The sequence below is a fragment of the Polyergus mexicanus genome, unplaced genomic scaffold (genome assembly GCF_030449975.1).
Source record: "Polyergus mexicanus isolate NDT 795.1 unplaced genomic scaffold, iyPolMexi1.0 SCAF_10, whole genome shotgun sequence".
Classification (NCBI taxonomy): Eukaryota; Metazoa; Arthropoda; class Insecta; order Hymenoptera; family Formicidae; genus Polyergus; species Polyergus mexicanus.
In genome coordinates, this window is record NW_027223330.1 from 2,829,343 (window position 1) to 2,852,160 (window position 22,818).

General features: G+C 39.3%; 1 protein-coding gene across 6 annotated transcripts in view; it reads right to left on the reverse strand.

Moving 5' to 3' along the window:
* LOC138937395 (cell adhesion molecule Dscam2) overlaps positions 1-22,818 on the reverse strand; it is a 75,057-nt gene that overhangs the window by 38,230 nt on the left and 14,009 nt on the right. For 5 of the 6 annotated variants that reach the window (XM_070303633.1, XM_070303634.1, XM_070303631.1 and 2 more), the window contains exons 3-6: positions 14,579-14,905; positions 10,100-10,261; positions 9,578-9,727; positions 4,272-4,389 (exon numbers count right to left, since the gene is read on the reverse strand). In XM_070303633.1, the coding sequence (XP_070159734.1) occupies positions 4,272-4,389; positions 9,578-9,727; positions 10,100-10,261; positions 14,579-14,905 (757 nt within the window). The remainder of the gene's footprint in view (positions 1-4,271; positions 4,390-9,577; positions 9,728-10,099; positions 10,262-14,578; positions 14,906-22,818) is intronic. The other variant, XM_070303632.1, reaches the window with a different exon arrangement.

A 22,818-nucleotide genomic window follows, 5' to 3' on the forward strand; every position in this document is an offset into this window, starting at 1 on the left:
TCCGCGCTTTTAACGAACTCGCATATGTATTTCCGCGCAGCCGGATTGACATGAATTTTTAATATAACGCGAATATATTGTACAAACAAACACATATATAACCCTCTTCTAATTAAATTAGATATTAGTTTTAAAAAAATACACAGTTTTATTAATAATAGAGAGCGACTTATTTTTAAATACTATCACAGCGCATAAAGCGCTGGTTATTTAAATTTCAGATAATTAATGCTCTAATTATAAAAATGTTCAACTGCAACAAAATTACTTTAATCAAGAAAGATTAATTAAAAAATATACGAAAAATAAATACTCCGCACGCGCGCGTTTAATGATATAAAACGTGTTTATTCTTGAATATTGATTTCAATAAAATCGAGTGACACATAGATAAAATTGATCGACGGCATCTCTTTTAATGTTCCAATTAAAGCAAAAAAGGATTGGTCAATATATAGACCAAATAGTGCTATCTAAATACTGTCAATACTGAAATTGATCCCAATCCGAAATCCCTTATCGCCTTACGGCAAGTTTATCGAAACCGAATGGAGCCAGTTCATCTTTTCGCGATTGCTCGTAACGCGGCATTAGCTTCAACATCGTCCCTCTCATAGTTTTCAGTCTTTCTCTCTCTCTCTTTCTCTCTGTTATGCGACGATCGGCCCCACGTGGCTTAGAAATCTGCTAAAGCATAGTGGTCCGGGATCTTGCTTACTCCGCATCTGGGAATAGATGCGGAAGGATGACGAGAAGGAGAAGGATGAGGACGATGAGGAGGAGGCCAAAGAGAGTTCGAGCGATGGATGGCAGCCGCGTCTCGCCAGAGCGGCAGAAGTGGAGCCACAGGGATGAGGAGTATACCTATAGATAATCGAATTTACGGAAGGAAATTGGCGAGGGAAGGAGATGGGATACGGGGATGCTCGAGTGCGAGGGAACCTGGAAAGATGGAAGCCTCTGCGCCGCGGCAAACCCTCAAACTCTCTCTCTCTATATATATATATATATCTATCTATCTATCTATCTTCCATTCTCTTTCTCTCTCTGCCTTTTTCTCTCTTGCCGTCGCTCCATCTTCACCATCTTCGTCTTCTATCTCTCCGCCCATCATCTGTTCTCTCTTCTTCTCTCTTCCTCTTTCCCCCTTTTCATTCTCTTATCCTTATCTCCAGATTCTCCGGTCTCTCCTCTGCTCTCTTCCGTCGACTAAATCAACTCGCGGTAGAGATATCTAGGAGAAGAGGATGAGAGAGAGAGAGTGTGGGAGAAGAGAGTCGGCGCGGAAGAAGAGGTTGGACAAGGATGACAGGACGAGAGAGAGAAGGTACGAGCGGTTGATGAACACAAGCATGGAATACGCAGTGACGTCGACGTATACGTAAATGCGGAATATTTGATGGGCTGTCAGAAGCAGTCTCTGTAATCAGCGGTCGGTTTGTTTGCGCTACCCATACAGCTCTCCCGGCGTCTATATATCTCCGGACTATCTTCGTTCATCCCCCGGTTACCCGCGTCGCACGCGTGCGACGCGCATAGAGCCGCCAATCGACACACGCATACACACACACGTACGCACGCACATACGCGTATACGAGAGCGAGAGAACCTCATCGCTCTATCCGCATCGATTCTACAAATTTCACGTGCGTACGATCAAAGTTCCGTCGATATGTTCTGCTGGCGACGTTTGAAATTTTCGTTTTATATTACAGCGCGAATGAGAAAGAAGGAAAGAGGAAAGAGAAGGGAAAAGAATCTTCGTCAAACTCGTACGAGAATAAAATAAAACGAGAGAGCAGGATCGCGCGTGATAAGATTCTTGATCGATCGCGGGTATCTCGCGTTCGATCCGTAACTCTTTAACTGCTCTTGCGTGCTAGAAGCACACGACAGCGTGTGTTTCCGCTCGACGCAAGTTTGATTACCGCACGATCCTCTGTACGATGCTCGCGGCATCAATGATGGAACCAAACTAGTTGCTAATCGGGTAATCCGCTGTAATAACACACTTCCCCGCCCACGCAACAAGTTTCGAGAGCCACTCGTCGCTTTTCTCACCAGCAGCGTGTTGATAAATACATCGTAGGGATTTGGAAGAGAGAAAAGATACATATCTCGAAAGAATCGACCGTTAACGTAATATTTAATACATGAAAGATGCGGGGATAAAAAAGTCCTCTATCGTTCGTACTCTGTTTTCTTGTTCCGTTTATCTTTAGTCTAAGTCCGTGAACTCCAAGCGTCCTTGCGTTTCCGTGCGAGAAGCTCGTATCGCGGGGAATATTCTGGCCAGATCTATGTTTAAAATTAGCATTAATATAAGGAAAACAGAGAGACATAGCATACAGCCGTCTAGTAGCGAATGAGTATCGTCCACATGTTCCTCTGTTTGCACAAAGATTCCAATTTCCTCGTCACGACTGTCGGCCGCAGTTTCACTCAATTCGAGCGCAAACCGCTATTAAATCGTATGCGTTTGATTTCGCAACGAATGTGCGTGTGTATTATTTTAGGCGATGAGTTTTAGTCTTATCTTTCGCTAAACATAATATATGCTTATTAATTCTATAAAATAAAAGGAAAACATATTATGTAAATTTCCATGCGATTATGCCTCTATATTTCTCACTTTTAATTTTTCCTCTGAAAATATTGTTAACGAGAGAGAGAGAGAGAGAAATTCGAGTCATAGAAATATATAAATTACAGAATAAAGAGCGGTTTTTTCTATTAAAAAGATAATAATCGCGTATTCTTTTAAAACACAGCATTTGATTCGCTCTTGTTCGTTTATACGCTTTATATTCTCGTGTGTAAAATCGAAAGCGGAATTGGAAATGATCGCGCTGTGTGTGTTTCGCAAGTTTCATCCTAATATTGGATCGTCAATATTAATGGACCGTTTATTTTGAAAGTGGTGAAAGTGGTCCTTTTTTTAAAAAAATGAGATAAACTTTTTGTTTATAACTAGTTAGTATTTAATATCTTAAAAAATGCCAATGCTTTGTTGAATTTAAAATTGGCCGGTAAAAGAAATCGCGTAACCATTGATTATGAAAGTGGTGTAAGTCCAATTTCCATCACGATGCCAGGCCTATTACATACGAAAAATATAAGGATACGCAGCAGCTATTACCTTATATACCTCCTGTGCATCATGAATATTTCAAAACACTGCCACATAAAGAGCATAAATAATTAATAATACCAATATCTTGTGTTAAGTTTAGCAATATATAAATATAATTAACGTTCAAAATAAAAAATACTAATTCTATTTTATTTCTCGTTATTATTTATAAACAAAATTGGATTAATATGAAATATATTTTAAGTGATATTTGTTATTTCAAAATTGAAATTAAATGATATTTACAATTGACTAATTATGAAAGTGGCGTAAGTCCATTTGCAGCCTGGAAATATATATTATTTTAGTTAAATTCGCCTAAAAGAAATTTATATAATCAAATTACATATTGATAAATTAGTACAAACATTCCCAGACTTCACATAATTAACCTATATTTTTTAATCGTCAGATCTGCTAACATTTAATTTTCTCGAAACAAAAGAAAATGGACTTGCACCACTTTCAAAATAAACGGTCCATTTATCGCGTTTGTCGCGGTCGCTCCACATTATTAACTGCCGCTCGTATCGAACCGTCGTGATATAAACGAAATTTGTGACCGCGTATTTCGTATTTGCCATGGGTGCGACGCGAAAACGTCTTGTTAATCTTTGACATCGCCTTTAATTCACCCGCACTGCGTTCCATACGTTTTGCATGCAGATTACTTAACGATATCGCTCGCGCATGGCGGAAAGTAAATGCCTGCTTATCGTTTAATTACGTATCTCAGCGTTTACTCAGGACGTATATGAAGGGAGAGAAACGAGATACGTGAAAGGTTCGACGAGAAAAATACATTTAAATTTCAATTATGGGCATTTTATAGAGTTGCGAAATTAATAATAATATAGCTACGAGATAACTATTTAAATCAACTTTTGGTACGCGATCGGGAGATGCGCGCGCACAAGCACACATAAAAATACGCAAGAGATCGTCATTGTACCGATTAGCTTTGTTAATAATTAAATTGTGAAATTTAATTAATTGTTAATTATTAATTTTAATTTATATAAAATTAAATACAGATATTATTAATCTGCCCATAATATTAAATCTACAACGTATAAACAACTTAATGATTTGTAATATTAATAAATATGAGCGCAATTTAAATAATGAAAAAACTTACCTGTTAGTCGGGGTAGGATTAGCATGAGCCACGCAAGGGATGACGACGGTGTCCTTTAAGCGGGCCGACGTGTACACTAGCTTTTCATTTATTATAGGCGGCATGGAGCCTCGAATTTCTGCAAAACAGAAACACCACGAGAAAGGCGTAAATTCAATTATAGCGTAAAATCTGAGATTAAATCGCGGAACGTTGCTCGCGGCTCCCACCGCTCGTTCGAGAATCGATTCCGGGCTAGTCCCCGGAACGTATTTTCCGCATGATACGCGGAAAATATGTTCATAAATCGTTACTGTCTACGGGAGAAAAGAAAAGCGCCGCGAGACCCCTATAAACCGGATGGCGAGGGATCGGAGAACACGGACGGAAGAAGGGAGGGAAAAAAAAAGAGCAGGACACTATGCGCACGCATTTGCAGCGCGCGACGTTTAATCGGGAGTTATGGTCGCGGATAATAACGCCACGTCTTACGACACGGCGCGCACTACGAAGCGGAACCACGACGTTAGATAACGACGATATATCTCCGCGCGCTTTGGCGAGAATTGGAAATTACGTCACGCGCTATCAAAACCGTCGGCGAAATTATGTTTCGCTCGAACGGCAACGTCCGACAACGTTCTACGCAGGACTCGGTTCGCGTTAGAAGGAAATTTCGCGATACCTTTTATTTCCAAACTGAGTCAATGTAATATTAAAATGATATTTTTGAAAAATATTTATATGCAACACATCTCGGAATCGCATAATAACGACTCTCTTAACAAAATAAAAATTAAATTGTGTATTCTCGTTAATTGAGTTTGCACATTTATAATATTCTTTGCCAGCACGCCGCCAGAACTGTAGCTGTTACATAAATCGTTGGACGTTCCTAATTTGCGCCCAACATACTTTCGCACGGTTAATTTTGCCGTCATGCCCTCGAAAATTCAAATTTTCTCACGCGCGCGGGATGAATTTATAATTAAACACATCTATATCCGGGGCGAGTTACGCGCGCGTTTGTCAGCAAGAATGAAGATACCGCCGTTAATTACGCATCAAAAGCGACGCGCATCGCGCATCCCCCTCCCCGCCTTCACCCCCGCGCCGTTATTCCATTTGTTCAATTACAAATGTAGGTATTTTTATTTTCGCGTCGCACTGTGTGAAAATCGTGCCACTCAATCTGCTCGGCGCATACCTGCGGTAGAAATGCAGCATGGTTTATTGATTCGTTCATAGATACTCAAGTGCCCTCCTCTTCGGCACGTGTGTTATTTCGCGATCAAATGATGTGTGGACAGCGATGCATACGTGCTGTTACATTTAACGGGGAATTAATGCGCTGGATTACAGCGGGACGAATACTTGCACGGGCTCAGTTATACATGCCTCTCGCACGTCACGACAAAAATATTTATCGTTTACGTGAGATACGTTTATATACGTCGCACATAGCTTGTGTACGCCGTCGTTTGATTTCGCAATATGATTAAATTTAATAGCAAACATTAATATAATATTGCGCGTCAATATTAATTAATTAATATTACACGTATTATTTTCTGATATTAATACATCCTTTCTAAATTGCAAGTTTCAATTTATAAAGAAAAATTTTACCATCCAAATAATTCGCTGTAAATAATTATATAGTATAGAAAAAGAGATCCCTATAAACCTTGTGATATTTTGGGGGAAGCAGAGAAAAATATATAAATAATAAATTCTATCGTCATCGATTATGGCGTTTCGAAATTTTCGAATTTTAAATCTGAAATTCGACGATCGCGCACGTCAATAAAACTTCAGCATCAAAATCCGCAATAAATCAAACAGGCATAACGTAACGTCCAATCCATGGCATTCATATAACACTACGAATCGTACACCACCAACGAAATCGTTTTTATGCGATTACGAATCCTCGATATTACGCGCGATATGATATCTTTTCACATATGAGAGTACAATGAACGTATAATAAGTTTACGTCAAATTTCTAAATTCGATAGAGGCCCCCCTACTGGGATTTATACGCGGATAATGTGCCGAAAAGTTTCCTCATTACTCCGTAAAACTACTGTACATCGAGGTTTTGGTTAATTTAGTAGGATATACGCCAGTCTCTCTCTCCAAGGCGCGGGGGAGATGAAAGAGAGGGGAATGGAAAATGGAGTGCGCGCGAGCCGAAATATGCAAACGATCAAATTTCGCCCCCTCCCCTCCCTACCACCCAAACTTTATTATTAAGTTATTAACTGCCTAAGTGCGCTTAGCATAAATTTCTAAATTTCTTCCCCGTGGAGGGAGTGAAGTGTGGCAGGAGGCAATGGGCGGGGCCCGTGTAACAGCTTTATTACGAGTGCACGAGCGAACGCGTACGTTTCTGGAAAATTGAAACCCGTGAATTTTTCAACGTCTGCCGACGTATTCTTGCTCGGGCACGTCGGATCGGTTTTTCTTGCCTGATTATGCGGCGGCACACAAACGGCGATCTCTCTCTCGTTCTCCATCCCTCTTCCCCTCTACCTCAAGAAGATTCGAGATTCGTATTATAAAATACCGCTCGATTGTCATTATCGTTATCGATCGTAGTCGCAATTCAAAAATTATTTTATTATTATTATGTTATTTTATTGACGAGATTTTATTGATATGACGCGATGATTATTATTATATACAATTTATATTATTGACTTTGTTATAGAAAATCGAAGAAATCTCAGCTATCGGAAATCTAAAAATGATTAAGCTTGAAACTTTTTAAATCAATCGTTCTCATTTCCACCAGTTTCCTTGTCATACTCGCGACTCGCTTTAGACAAACGTTTGTCCGTACGTTCGTGTGTACTGCCATCAGGCTTTCAGTGAATATCGTTTATTCGGCAACCTGTCAAATGATACACGAGGTAATTAACCTACGAGCGAATAACGATAATTAATTGACGTTCGTTGGAAATATTTGTATTTGATTAGGAATATACTAAAGCAGCCTACCGGTTATGGGTTCCGAGCATCATCGTACCTGGTTAAATATCGCGTCATATTATCGAGGTAATTTCCAACTGGGGACCTCTTTGAACAACATGAGTTTATTTAATATCGATATTACGAAGCTCGCCAAAATTTACAATAATGGTATTAATTAATTGGTATTATTCTGTATGTACATACATTTACCGAAATAATTTTACCAATCCAGTACGAAGAATTTTATTTCAAAGGCATATGTGTGGAAAGCGGCACAAGAAACTTTAAATAAGTCGCACATCCCCCGAAATTCGCGATATCACGAGAGATTTTCCTAGTTTAAAAGTTTTCGAACTCTCTCTCTCTCTCTCTCTCTCTCTCTCTCTGTCTCGGAATTTTAAAAATTTAGAATATTGTCTATGGGGAAAAGGGATGCAAAAAGAGGAAGAAGAAAGTTGGCGAAAAGATTTCGCAATAGGGATACTACGCTAAAATAACGCGATCAATATTTCATTACAAACGCTATTTCTATATTTACTTTCCGCGTGATATATATTAGATATTAAATTTTAATCGCATACATTAAATGATAATAGATGAACGATGTATTTATAACAACTCCGAAAAATACGACGTTATACCAGATCGATCATTATCTCGCGATAGGACTCTACTAAGAAAGGAAAGGTAAAAGCGCCACTGCTTGTCTTTGGCGTTTGTGCGGATAAATATGATTAAAGTTCCACTTAATTTCGAACGCGATATGATATCCTAAGGGAAGCCATTACTTCCAGATCACTTGGGATAACTTTCTCCGTCTTTCCGTTCCTCTTTTCGCGCGTTTATCCAACCCCCTTGTAATTTACACAATGCTATACCGTCGTCACTTCTTTAGCCGTTATCTAATTAAACATGGACCGCTGTCGGAGAAGTCGATCGGACAGTTTCGCGCCGACAGTTAAAACGCGCTGTTTTTATCTTCCATCCTTCCTTCTTTGTATTGTAGCTATCGCGAGGCAAGATCGGAGTTAATGTGCTGGACGGAATAGGGGTAAAAATTACGCAAACGTAAAAAAAAAAACAACGAGGGTGATGTCTTCTGAAATTAATTATCCACTCTGTTTCATGATGCCTTGATTCTTAACGATCTCGTTTAATCGTTATATTAATTCATTAAATGTCGAAGATGCGATATATGACTAAGATTAAAAATATTCCTCGTAATAAAAATAAATATATAAACACACGATCGTGTCGATTCGCATAAACTTTGAATGCTTTTATTAAAAATTTCAATGACGCGGATGTGTATTGAGTTCTCGATAGTTCCGGGAACAAATTTTCTCTTTTCATCGTATTCTTCTTGGTTGCTTCAAATGGAAAAAAAAAAAAAAAAATGGGAAGTATAATTACTGCGGTATCGATCGAATTGGGTACAGGTAAAGTAAACATTTAATTAAACTCCACCATACGTCCGATATATACGTTCAGCTCGAGGCGGAACCGGAATTTACGTTCGACAAGCACAACGGATATCCTATATCCGAGCTCTCTTCTCTATTTACATTTTTTGAAAAATTTAATAATTGTCGGAATAAACTCATCTTTGTGTTTAAAACGCAATGAATACAATCAAATAAAATATCGATCCTCTTTTCTGTCGATTTTACGTCAACTAACTAATCCTGAATCAAGATTGTTATATAACAAGAATATGAAATCGCGCATACAGTGATATGAATAACGATTATTCAAAACTTTTATCGCATTGTATTTTAATAATAATTTCATCGACAAGTTTGCAGTCGGATTTTTCGACGAGAAAATTACCGAGGCGCCTATTGTCTACGAATAATTAACGATAGGAAATAAAAGATTCCTAATAAAGCTAAGCTTCAAGGGAGAGATTAATTAAAAATAACGAATAATAAAACTATATTTAATTTCACAAATAAACCTTCGTAAAATTTTAATCTTAAATTTGCATCTATTGTCTTCGAATAATTAGTGATAGAAGATGAAGAGCTCCTAACGAACTAAGCTTCAGGAGAGAAACTAATTGAAAATAACAAATAAAACAAAATTATAACACTTTTCATTAAATTGAAATAAAATTTAACCAAATTTTTATTTTATACAATATATGAGGCAAATCTTCATTTAATTAAATTTCAACTATTATCATATTCAATTTTAAATATTAGTATTAATATTCTACCTATATTAAAAAAAAAAAAAAAAAAAAAAACAGTGATTACGAATTGATCGAAGAACCTGCCCTCAGAAAACAATACAGTGGAGGTGGATATCCTGTTGTATACAGGAAGAAAAATCTATGACGTACTCACCAGTCAGTTGCAGCCGCCCTACATTGCTGCTGACGACGGTTTCCTGAGTTAACCGGTGATGCGTTCTGCATCGATAAGTCATCTGCGCGTCGCTTCGCGTAATATTGATTATCATCAACTCGCCGCTCGGCAGCATATGATATTTGCCATCTATAACAAGACGCGCGCATCGAGTTTGAATTACGTTTCTATCATCATGAAAATCTAAATTGATCGGAAGAAAATTACATGTTTATGTGAACGCGCACATAAATGACGTCGTGTAATATAACTCCTATTTTCCAATAATGAAATTGTATTAATTCACGATAATATACTCGATATTTGTACGTAAAAGCTTCTATTTAATTTTGAAGTTATATATATATATATATATATATATATATATATATATATATATACACACATTCTATTCTATTTTTAAATGGAAAATCTATATATGTTAATTATAGTTATACTAAAAAATAAACGCTTATTAAAACATGCAGACGTATCTATGAATACGTATTTTTCATCACTTACCGCCCATTGTAGAAGGGTAAATATTGAAAACTGGTTCTTGGAGCCAAGACGTGACCGTAACGTGATCGCGAACAAAACTGGGCAAGTTGCAGCGTATAAGTACATTGTTGCCGAGGAAACTGCTAGGACTCTGCACTTCCGGATCGTAACGTTGGGTTACCACTGCAACACGTATAATGATAAGTTCTACTTTCGTTGCGTCCATATACCGTGGTTTTCGGAATTGTAAGTAACGCGAATGTATGTATTAACAATGTCACAGTTGCACAAGGGTGTTACGGTTCGCTTTGATGCACATTTCTGCCGATAAGAAATGAAATCATACAACGCGATGTATCATGTTGTTTGCTTCAAATCTAAATTTGATACAACATCGAATTGAAGAGCTTTCATAAACACAAGTATAATGTATGTGCAAACATGCGTAATTTTATATCTCTATATACTTAATGATCTGTTTAGTAAACGCAGTTTGGTAATGCCGATAAACAGGCGTTATATTCGCTGCGCGTACCCGCGTGTTGAATGTTAATGTGGATTTTATACGATCAGTTAATGAAATGAGTCACAAATAGCTTTCGTTAATTTGCTAGAAATTTATAATAATCTTTCTCTATAAAATAACGGAGAATTAAAGGAGTAAACAGATATGAAATATTTAATGCTAAAAAAATGATCACAATGCATTAAATTATGCAGACTCATTGTGCATTTTTTAAAATTATTTTTTGTAAAATAAATCACACAGAATAAAACTGTTTGTTTTTTCACGCGCGACATTATTACAATATAATCAAATATCTTGTATTACGAGCGAACGATTCCACGCACGCGCGTACATCCCATTTTAGAGTGAGTCTGAAAGTCTTAGTATCTGAAAAAATATTTACATCAAAAAGGTTTATATTGTAGAAAACCAGCTTTAATTTATAGGAAAATGAGCGTAATATGAGCTTGCTTTGCGCTTGAAAAGCATCGCGTCATCCTTTGCATCTAATCACCGTCATCTCTACGCGGTGTTGACGTTACGCGCTAACGAAAGGGCTGACGAAGCTTGATGAAACGCGGTAACACAATACGGTCAAAGTAGAAAATCCCGGTGTCTTATCCAAAATCTCATGTCGCGAGATCCGCCCCTGACCTGGCAGCCCACGTAAGTTGATGGTCTCGGCTGAAAGATTGGTAAGGGCATGTCTGAGAGGGGGATGAAATAAGGCTGTATAAAGAACGTGGAAGGCAGCCAGGCAGGAATCTAGAAGAGAAAAGGAAAGAAAAAGAACGAGAGGGAGAGAGAGAGAGAGAGAGAGAGAGAGAGAGATGGGGAGTAAGGGGATGGAAAAGCAGCAGCCCAGGGAATCGCTGTGGTGTGGTGGTGCGTTGCGGGGCTCTGCCTCCGCAACCCGTTTCGAGAGTCAGCGGAGCGAGGCACTCAGACTTCAGAATGGGGTAAAAACTCAGTGAGTTTGCCCGTACTCCATCCACCTCCTCTCGTCCCTCGCGCACGCTGCCATTCTCTCTCTCTCTCTCTCTCTCTCTCTTTCTCGTTACGTTTCCCTCGTCTACCGTCTCCCTTTTCTGGGTTTCTCTTCGCGTATCGCTCGCTCGGCTCCCTTTCCCTCTTTCTCTCGGTTACGCGGCAACCAAGCCGAACATAAACTCGGCAGACATCTCGTGGCAGGTAATATTTACAAACCATGAAACGAGCAGAGAGAAGATATAGCGGGGAGGAACGGAAAGGGGAGGAAAGAGCGGTGGGAATCAAAGAGCGAGAGACAGAGAGGAAGATGCCGCGCGCAAAAGCAACGCGTTGACTAGCTCTACCATCAGGATGCGCATCTATCCTCTCAGAGAATCATCCGCTAGAAATTAGTAGCTCGTCCGAAAATCACGTTTTTTCAACAAGTCGGATTTTATACAAAACTACCGAAAAATCTCTCTCGTGACGACGTAATTATCCAACGACGTATCTATGATTGGCGTAGAGTTGACAAGAAGACCGAGAGGACAATATTATTAAACGCATAATGTGTTTATGCTTTCAGAAAGTCAAGACTGTAACAACCACGAGAGAAATATATAATAAAGATTATACGTTAAATAAAAAAAATCATCAACTAACATTCCTAAAAAATATACTTTAATTTTTAGTCGAGGCTCAGTAACATTGGCTAATTAGAAAATAATGTTCAAGCCTGAAAGAAATTTATGAAATGAATATAATGTCGGTGCACGTATGGTACGTATTATCTTTAGAGGATAAGCTGCTAAATTGAGATACGGCACGGGAAATATGTGATTATCCGCACCATAAAAGTGAGCAAGACTCGGTTCCTGTATTTTTTATAAAAGAGTCCTGCGAGCGGTCGTTAAACTTCCTCATTTTCTCAGTACAAGGTGACACATTCCGCATGGATATACGCGAGGTAATGTTGTCGCAACGTTTTATTTTCCAGGATGGCACGTATATATCGAACGAGCGGGCAAAGAACTGCGAATCTTCCTTCGTGTTCCTTGCGCGTTCGCTTGTTCTCCGAAATAAATAACGAGCGAAAATCGTTCGGTCAGATGTTCACCAACGTGCGCGCCAATGTTGAATACGAATAAACAGAAAATGCGAACGGCCGCGGGACATTATTCGCGCTTGTTGTTCGATTTCTTAGTACATATATATTGATACATATTGTATATACCGAGAGCATGTCATAAAATAATACATCGTCCCGAGAGACGAGTAGGTGCTTGAACATTCTTGCAAACGATGCTCTGATGATGGTTATTTTCTGCCACATCTCTCATCATCTTTAACATCGTCGATCTTCGTATCATTTCGAACGATCACTGTGAAACACGTCGAGAAAAATCTAACCATTTATTTATATCATAATTCGATAGATAATATTAAATGATGAAAGTCATCTGTCTCCGTAGATATATAGGTATTTGTGGCGAATCAGATATGTCGTATCAAGCGAAGCGAATACGAGATGTAGAATTTTCTAGCCTTTATAAAATTATCAATAAACTAACGAATTATTGCCTTACATCAATTCCTAAAAGCTTTCTTTTACTATGATGCGAAGCTGCCTTTACCCAGACAATATAACCCCTGGTACACTCTGGTGTACCTTTTTCATTTTTTGACAAAGCATCGCGATTACGCACTGCAATCGCTGAAAGGGTGAAAAAACGAAAAGTGCGACATTTCCGGCAGTAACCTGCCACATGTTCGAGCGATTGCGCAATCATATCCATTTTGTTTCCGAGAATGGAGCGTGCGCACCCCCGAAAGATTTTTCTCGAAGGCGGAAGAAAGAGTCGCTGAAGTCGGGATAGCGAAAGAGGGAGATGGTAGGATGAAACCGTGAAGGAGATGAGCAAAAAGAAAATGGCCGAGGCGGAGACTAGGAGCTGACGCGGCGGAGGAACCAGGCATGAATCTGAAAAGGTATGGGCTGCGTTCACGCGACGATGATTTACGGGCGTATTAGGTCGATAAGATATCTTCCGGTTCGTTGACCCGGCGGAAGCTCTATTTTTAAGGCGCCTCGCGGCCTCCTTTTACTCCATTTTATCCGTCTTCTCTTTCTCTCTTGCCGTCTTCTACCTCGATACTCTTGTAGACGCCCGTAGTTTCGGAAGGTATCGCGTCGTCGAGCAAAAGAAATCCGTAGAGAGACGGATCTTCTCTCGCTAACGCGATTTCAGTGACTAAGTGCCATGATCGTCCAATACAGATTATGCTTATAAGACGCATATTTGCGTTGTAAAATGAATAAATATTGTGGAGATTGTTGGATATAAATCCTCTTAAATAAAAGTTTTAAAAATGTTAAAAACCCTTGCATCGCTTATCCAATGAAATCAAATCTAGCTTATTCCGCGTAAAGAAAATCTCGTTATTTAAATTACCGACCACGATACCGTTAGATTTGAAATCCGGATACATGCAAAACGCAAATTTTCAAGTAAATTTTTAAATAAGACTAAAAATGAGAACTTGTTTTATTCATCGATACGTCATTCGATAAAATAACAAATTACTTATAATTTTTAACGTGTAATATCTAACATTTGAATAATTCGGAGAGGATTATATCCTCCCACAAAAATCTCTTTTATATTTTGTTTAAATGCAATACTAGATATCGCGGTCTCTAACCACTTAGCCATTCCATTATCGCTACAGATTCCGTCGCGAAAGAGCTCCGTTATTTAACTCGTCGACTACGGTCGGTCCGATACGATACGTAAACGTGTGCTGGAAGGAAATTTCATCTTACGGGCCGTAGCCTAGAGGGTCGATCGTGAGCGTGAGTCTGCGGACAGACACGCCTGTCCACGAGACGACGAGGTGGTCCATCTACGTGCAGAGGATACGACGACGACGATGCCGGAGAGTATAACGAGAATAATACGAAGAAGCACACGGCATACGATAAAGATAACGAGCGCGACAAGTTTCGCTTGCTCGGCACGTACCTGCTCTGACAGTGACGTCCCTGCTGACAACTGCCCCGACGCTGTTAACGGCCGAGCACTTGTAAATGGCCCAGTGGACATCCTGCCGGAAGGCCTCGGCCTCGAAGGCGGGAAAATGTATCGTACCGTTACCCAGGACATGCCTTATGCCGAGGATGCTCGTTATACTGCCGCCATCCGCCCCCAGCCAGTCGACGGTCGGCAACGGATTTCCGCGTACTGTGCAATCCACCCGGCCGCCGTTCACGTTGGTGAACTCCACCCTGGACGGCGGCTCCGTTACAAAACTGGGCCCTTGCGTTTCGTACGAGGCGTCGGAGGAACCTGCTGCAAGGGCAGAGAAAAAGGCCAGATATGTATTAACGGATGCAAAGAGAAATGGAAAAGCCGCTTAACTACATTCAATTAAGATTACGCCGCCTCCCTTCGCCTCCTCTCCTTCATACGTATCTCGCGGATTTCTGCCGTCCGCCTTGCCCTATTCATTCATTCATTCCACGTCACCGCCCGACGACTATACAGCTTTAAATACGTTTTAAAAATATCTCCATTTACAACGATACCGCGTTCTTCTCGCCATTTCGAAAAATACGCCCAATTGTATCGTCGCCAATCTTTATTTTGCCGAGCTGCATCTCCAGCTCGCAATCACGCGCGTATGCGCCGTTTGTTTCGTAATTCTAACGCGCCATAAATTCCAAAGTATTACGAATAATAATCAAAAATGCATTAATCACCGTAGCGATGTCAGCGAATGGACACTCGGCGGTGGATTTTTCGTTCACCGCTGACCAAATGCAAAGTAATTTTCTCGAGGAAAGGTCAGCAGCGAAAGAGAGAGAGAGAGAGAGAGAGAGAGAGAGAGAGAGAGAGAGAGAGAGAGAGAGAGACAGATATTGGATGCGATGGGACGTGCACTGTATCGTCAACGGACATGAACGAAGATAATACACCCGACCATAAATCATACATTTAACGCTGAAATTCGGCCGTAATAGCTTCCATAAATGGAGCGCATTGCCACATCCACCCTTTCCTTCTCCTCTTCCCACCCCTCTTTTCCCTCTCCGCCAAAGCCTGTTAACCATTCATCACCCGAGTTATGTTGATTTAAGTAGGAATGCCGGACCGTTTCCGATGTATTCCGCATTCCGTCCAGCATTGCTCATCTGGAAGCCAGCCCAACCGAGTACTGACTAACCCCTGGATAGGGCAGAGAACGTGCAACGAATGACACGCGCGTTCGCGGCGTGTTTCCGCATGTGTTCCCGCACGAGATCACGATCGACGTTCGTCAAAAGATCGCGACATTTTAGCAATCTCGGAATATTTTGGCGAGTTACTTCGTAATTTTAATTCCAGAGCTCTACTTCCGAAACCTTTAGAGATATGAATGAAAAAAGCGAGATATAGTTTACGGACATCATCGTAATAAAAAATCAGAATGGTTATTAGTATTCTGAACAGCTTTCATACTGCTGCTAAATTATATGTAAGTATCGAAAGTTCCAACATAATAAAAAAAAAGTGTCCTTAAAATTTGTATTTTATAAAATTATAATTTTACATTTATAAATCATATTATTTTAAAATATAGCAATTATATAAATAATATTATTTCACGTGTCAATTATAAATTTACGAGAGAGAAGAGATAGATAATAATAGAGAGAGATTGTTGTGGTTTAGTAAAACTTTTGCGTGCTTTTATCTGCAAGATGCAGGTTCCGAGGCCAAGGTACTCTCGGTTGTAACCGGATGTAGCCGAAAGAAGCTACGTCGAGTATTATTTTCGTCGAATCTCCAATGAGCGCTTACGTTGGCAATTCCCTTCCTTACACTATCCGGGCGAGCTTAAATCTTGATTACTTATCTTCTATAAGCTAAAGCAACGTTCCTCCGTAATCGGGAAGGATCCCCAACCCTCGTGACGTCGTCTCTCGGACGAGCACGTTCGAATCCGGAAAGTTATCGTTTTCTCGAAAAAGAAAATCGTGGACTCTCTCTCCTATAAAAGCTGTAGTACCTGGCAAAGATTTACTTCCTACCTTATTCTCTTCGCCTTTCTCTCCATCCCCTCACTCTCTCCTATCCTTCTCTCTCTCTCTCTCTTTTTCTTTCCCTTTTTCTCATTTTCTCGCTATCTCTCTTTCTTCAAAGCTAGTAGAGTTTCGAATCTTAACGTCCCGTACACTCCACCGAATAGCCAGTGCGCGCTGCAAACCTGCGATTGGATATATCTTGTGACCTACATTTACTCTGGGCTCTTCGTAATCATTTCCCCGCGGAAGGAAGGAAGGAAGACGCCCCGCATAAAAAGTTAACTCTTCATCTTCCGAGAGTTCCGAGAGAGTTCGCGTTATAATTCCGCCGCTGTACGACATACGCCGGCCGTCTTGCGATTTAATCGTTATCGACTCTCTCTCTCTGGATTAGTATAATATCAGAACGATTTCGGATATATGTGAATTTTTATCTATATATCGATAGATAAGTTATTGTAACTATGCAAATATATATATATATATATATATTTCATATATCAATCGTTTTTGATACGTAAATAATATCATAAGAGAATTCACATATCTGATATATTTATATGAAAAATAAATTGCAAAAACAAAAGTGATTAATTGGTCGAATACACTCGAAATAGATTGGCTCATCGAAATAGCTAAATGCTAAACAATGAACGGCGAGTGAGAGGATGAGCGGACGCGTGGCTAAGAGTTGCATCTACTTTGACACGTGCTCGACTGTACACCCTCTTTGGATGCACTCAGCGGGAGCGAGCTGAGTAGAGGCAAGAGACATCGCTACACCGGCTATCGTAAGCAATACACGCCAAATGGACCACTACCGTGACAACCCGTCAACCCTCGACGTCATTACGAGCGTATCTCGTATCCTCCTCCCCTTTGCTCCCCCGAAGACGCGTACTTGTGCTTCTTAGCCGGCAGCCGTTAAAGAGACGGGACGAGGGCGAAAGCGGCGACGAACCGCTATAATGTTTTGTGTCAACATCCTTCGGAAATCTACTCCTTCTCTAAGTGCTCACTGTTATTCATGTTTCATCCGGACTATCCGGTGTATCCCTTCGTAAAACAATACTGTTGTCATTAGAATATTCGACCAAAAAATCGACGACAATTTTTTTTCAAATGCCTCGCGTATTATTAAAAACTATCTCTAATAATGTTATATTTTTATACGATGGCTAAGAATTTTATGTAGATTGTAGACAGTCGTAATTTTGAGCAAAGCTTGAGATAAAAATTAAAACTTTGAGCAAATTTATACAAAATTATTTTTATGCTATTCATAAAATATGTAAAACTTTACATTTTTTTTTTTTTTTTTTTTTTTTTTTTTTTTTTTATACGCACTATCTCTAATATATTTCTTTTAAACCTACAGATTTCAATTCTGTTTTTTAAATAACCCTCATATATAAATACATTTTATTACACATTCAGCCTCTCATACAAACTTCTATGTTTTCGATGAATAATGCAAAAAGTATCCCTTGAATCACTTCCGAAGCTTTCAATCTTATCCTTCGCGATTTCGAAAAGTCAGCGCAAATAATGACGACGTGGGTAAAATAGCCAGCGTCGCTGACTAATTGTCGAAGAAAAGGAAGGGATGAGAAGGTAAAGCCCTTAGTGGAGTCAACCCGCGTACAAAGAGCGAAAGAACCGTCGAACGGAGAGCAGTTTTCGCACCGAAATCAACGGCTCATTCAGCAATGTGCAGGATTCTTTCCTTCGACCATAGTAACGAAAGAGAGAAGGATGGAAAAGTTAAGACTGGGCTATTAGGGAGGTACAAAACGCATCGAGAGGGAAGAACAGAGAGAATAGATGGTGGATATACACGGATCGGAATGGATATATAAAGAGGGGAAAATGAGGAATCCTGTCTGTGGTTTGTCCGACAATGCACAAACCGGCTTTCTCATATCACTGTATTGTTTCCATTGTTCCAGCGACCCGCACTGACGGATTGTTAGTCATTACGGGAGTAGAGAAGTCGGAGAATGTTCGGAAAGAGAAGGATAGGTTTATTCACTTCTCGTCCTAGCAGCGGATCATCATCGTATGAACCCTCCTTCTGTCCGTTGTTAAACATCCTGCATCACTCTCGCGGGCATAGCTCGCAAAAATTCCGGCGGGGTCTTAACATCTCATTCTCGCGCGAATGCGTGTCATTAAAAATATCGAAAGAATCGCGGAAACGAAAGAGATTTTACATTTTGCATACTTCGATCCATATATCTGTGCGAGAAATTTATGTCATTACGAAAGACATGGAAAAAGAAACCTTTTTACATGGAGAATTCATATCATTCTTATTAATTTATCAATTATTTTATTAAGTGGCCGTTTATGTCGTGTATATTGTTAACGCAAAGATAATTCGCGATTTTATATCATGATCGGATTACGTGGCTCACGTGACATACAATTGGCTGATAAATCGGTAGTGTGTATGAGTGTTGCTCTAAAGGAATTTCATTTCGCGAATAGAATTACTGAAATGTAAAACGGATAAAACGTGTAAAACGAATAATACTAAACGGATCACGTATAGTACATTCCTACAACATAACGAATCGTAGATCTGAAAATTCATGAAATTGTACGTGGATGCTTGCTCTAGTAACAATCAGAAATTGTACTATGCGATATTCTATATCGACAATCATATATGCTACACGATTAGGAAAAAAAAAATAAATAAATAAATAAATAAATAAAATATACAATTCGATAAAACGAGAGAAAATCCTAAAAATAATAAAGGTACTTGGAAAAAATAATCCGGTAGCTTCTAAAACGAATAATCCTATAATTGCAAACTTGATTTTGCATTCTCCATGTTACGCGAGGTATAAATTTATGTAATTCCCTCGTAACACTCTTTAAATCTGATCTACATATCTTGTCTATGTAGTGGATTATTAATCAAAAGTCGTCTACCCAAAATACTCCACCGCTGATTCTCTCGTAACCATTAAACTTGCAGTTTCTGCACATTTCGATACGTTGACGGCTAATTTGAAAGATCGTAATATCATTAAATGAAAATTCTAAAAATTCTGAAAAATTGTACCAATGATTTCAGGAAGCACCCTATAATTTTATTGTTCGCACGATGTATTGGTACAATCGCAAAATTATCTTCGATACATAATAAGGCGCACATTCGGCCGCGTTAATTACCTGCGTCAGCAGCGCTTGTCCGTTTAATTCAGCCCGAGTATTTACGATCAACCGCGCGTTAATTATTTCGTATTATACAACAGCTAATCTCTATGATTAGAGCAAACCATTATCTTGTCTCGGCAATCTGATTTCTAGCTGGCCAGCTTATCGGTGACGTTTTCGCGCGATCCGACAGGGTGGAAGATTAATGTACGTAAGCCTCTCTACCTCGACACTTTAGTTAAAATATAAATGCACTTCAGCAAATTGATCCGTAAATGGTGGAAGGTGATGCGGTACATCCAACGGCACACATCCCGGGTACGCGTTAACTACTGAACTTGGCGCGATAAACCTTCGCCATTAAATTTTGACAGCGCGTTCCGCGTTATCGTCCGGAAATTTATTCGCGTTACCACATCAGAGATTAGCTAGTCCGGCGATAGCGCGGACGTGTACCGGTAGGCTAAACAATATTAACATGCTCGCGAATCGTTCGTGATTTTCGCCAAAATTCGACCGAAATCGAGAACCGTTTAGCGTAGGTGGATAGGTGAATAGTTCGCGAAAATTGCCTATCGTCAAATTACATTTACAATCCCATTGCATCGAATATGTGTCTACAAATAAGCGGAAAAATTATAACAAAAATAATGAGACTAATTGTTCAGTATTTATCGCTCCAATCACTCTTTACATCATTCCTGGCTTTTATGATATTGTTATAATTTTTTTTTTTTTTCGCGTACGATATAGCAAGACATTGTTTTAGTTTCAGAACGGTATATTTTTCGGTCGGATATTCGCTAATTCCGCGAGATATGCGGTTTTTGTTTCACCACGCGAGTCTCCCATGTGGCCTGCGGCTTATAACGAGCGTGAAAGCTACCTTAAAACGAACGTAAGTAGCGTCATTATTCGCTCCCATTGAGTCGCGTTATTACGTTAAACGCGCTCGCGCATATTTGCTGCGTAAAGAAAATAATTATATCGCGATATACATTAACGTTGGTTAAATACATCATGTGTGTGTGTGTGTGTGTGCGTGTGTGTATTTCGAGCTCTCTATTATATATTACAAGATTCTGCGCACAAATCTCTCTTTTAAATTTTATATTTAAATTACGTAAAACATATAAATACTTCAATTGGTGTGCAAACGAATTAAAACGTGTAAATACGATATATACGATATTTTACGAATAAATATTTCTGTGTGTAAAATGCAATCATTAACTGTAAGTTAAAAGTCTGAACTATATTTATCCGCAATAAAATATATTTTTTTAAAAATTATATACTATTTAAATTTTTTTTTTTTTTTTTTTTTTTTTTTTTTTTTTTTTTTGTTAAATACGCTATGCTTTGGAATAAATAAACCAGTTTTACGTATCCTGATTATCCGCACAAAACAGTTTCAGTGAAGTAAAATTGTCATCATATTTTTCGGCACGCGATTTATCGATCGAAAATATAATATATATAATGAAACGAAAGCGGACTGTGCACTCAGCGAATTTAATTGTCATCGCAATCGGGTCGGCCGAGTCACGTTTTACGCACGAAAGCAGGCACTTCCTCTCTTTGCGTATTGTCAAAGGTCAATACCTAAAATTGCTGCGCTTTCGGGTTCGATGCTTTTCATGCATGCTTATTTTCTATCCGCCACGTACATTCGTGCCCAGAGTTAAGCGACGTATTGGGTGGCCAATCGTAAACAAAAAAAAAAAAAAGAAGAAAAAAGAAGGAAGAAAAACAAGCGCACATATTAAAGCTGCAGCACGGTACTGTACCATAAAAAAAAGATATGTTCGTAACCCAATTTTTTTTTTCAATTACTTGCGTTACGGTTTCGCCGATTTTGCTGATCGTGACGACAACTTGCGAAAAGATTTGAGAAAATTATTATTACGATTTACGGTTTACATGCAACGGGACGAATTCGTAACCCATATTTCATTGCATATATACGTTAGTACAATACAACACGCACGCACCCATCTATTCGAGAATCAGCCGAATAGTGGATTTCTTCTTCGACGTAGATGGCTCGGTAACCCGAGACCATAAATCGATGATACTTTACGATTCTTACGAAGACCACCAACTTACTAAACTACCGCGAAAAGAAACTGCTCGAGATCGTAAAGTCGGCCGTTTTAAGGAAGATTTAATCTAAGACTTTAATGTGGGGAAAGAGATTTTATCCGAAGCTAACTCTGTCTTGTATTGTAGCCAGAATAAGAATCGTTTTTTTCCCTGTATAAAACACACGCACATGGTATTTTCCGTTTTCGTGAGATATCAATTTCTTCGTAATTTCTATGTAAATTTAATGCGGGTAAAAAACGTAAATCGAGATTCGAGAAGTTATTCCGACCTCAGAAGGAATCCTTCTCGAGGAATCGACAATGCAAACTTGGGGCACGCGCGTCAAGATTTACTCGATGTCCGTATCACTATCCAAGAGCTTTCATTATTATTCCACAGCCGAGCTTCAAGAATCGTGAGAAAGAGACAGAGAGAGAGAGCAAGCATTCGCGAAATAGGTTCTCTTACAGAGACGAGATCTTTGAACAATGAATTAATCCATAGTCTACGAGCACAGACTTACATAGAGTAAGTTCATACAATCACAGACAGAATCGCGGCAAGAAGCCATGTTAATCTCGCGTGCTTGACAGTCATGTTTTGCTTTTGCTCTCTCTCTTTCTCTTTATTTGCGAGTAGTACCGAATTCTCGAAATTCCTCTCGGAATATACTCTCTTGACGGGGAAAGAGAAAAAGGGAGAGAGTTATTTCAACGATTCAGACTATTTTGATATCTGCTGATCGAAGCGAATTTTCGTGTTTTTCCCCTGTATGCGCACTTTCAACACTCCCGCCGCGCTGAAAACAGCCAATTTTACCGAGAATTTGTTTCGTTTAACATCCATCGAGGTTGCTGTCAGGGTGTATAAAACATCGCGTGTTTTACCGTAATGTTGGCAGATTTGTCAGAAACGTCTCTCTCGCGGGCGTCAAGAACG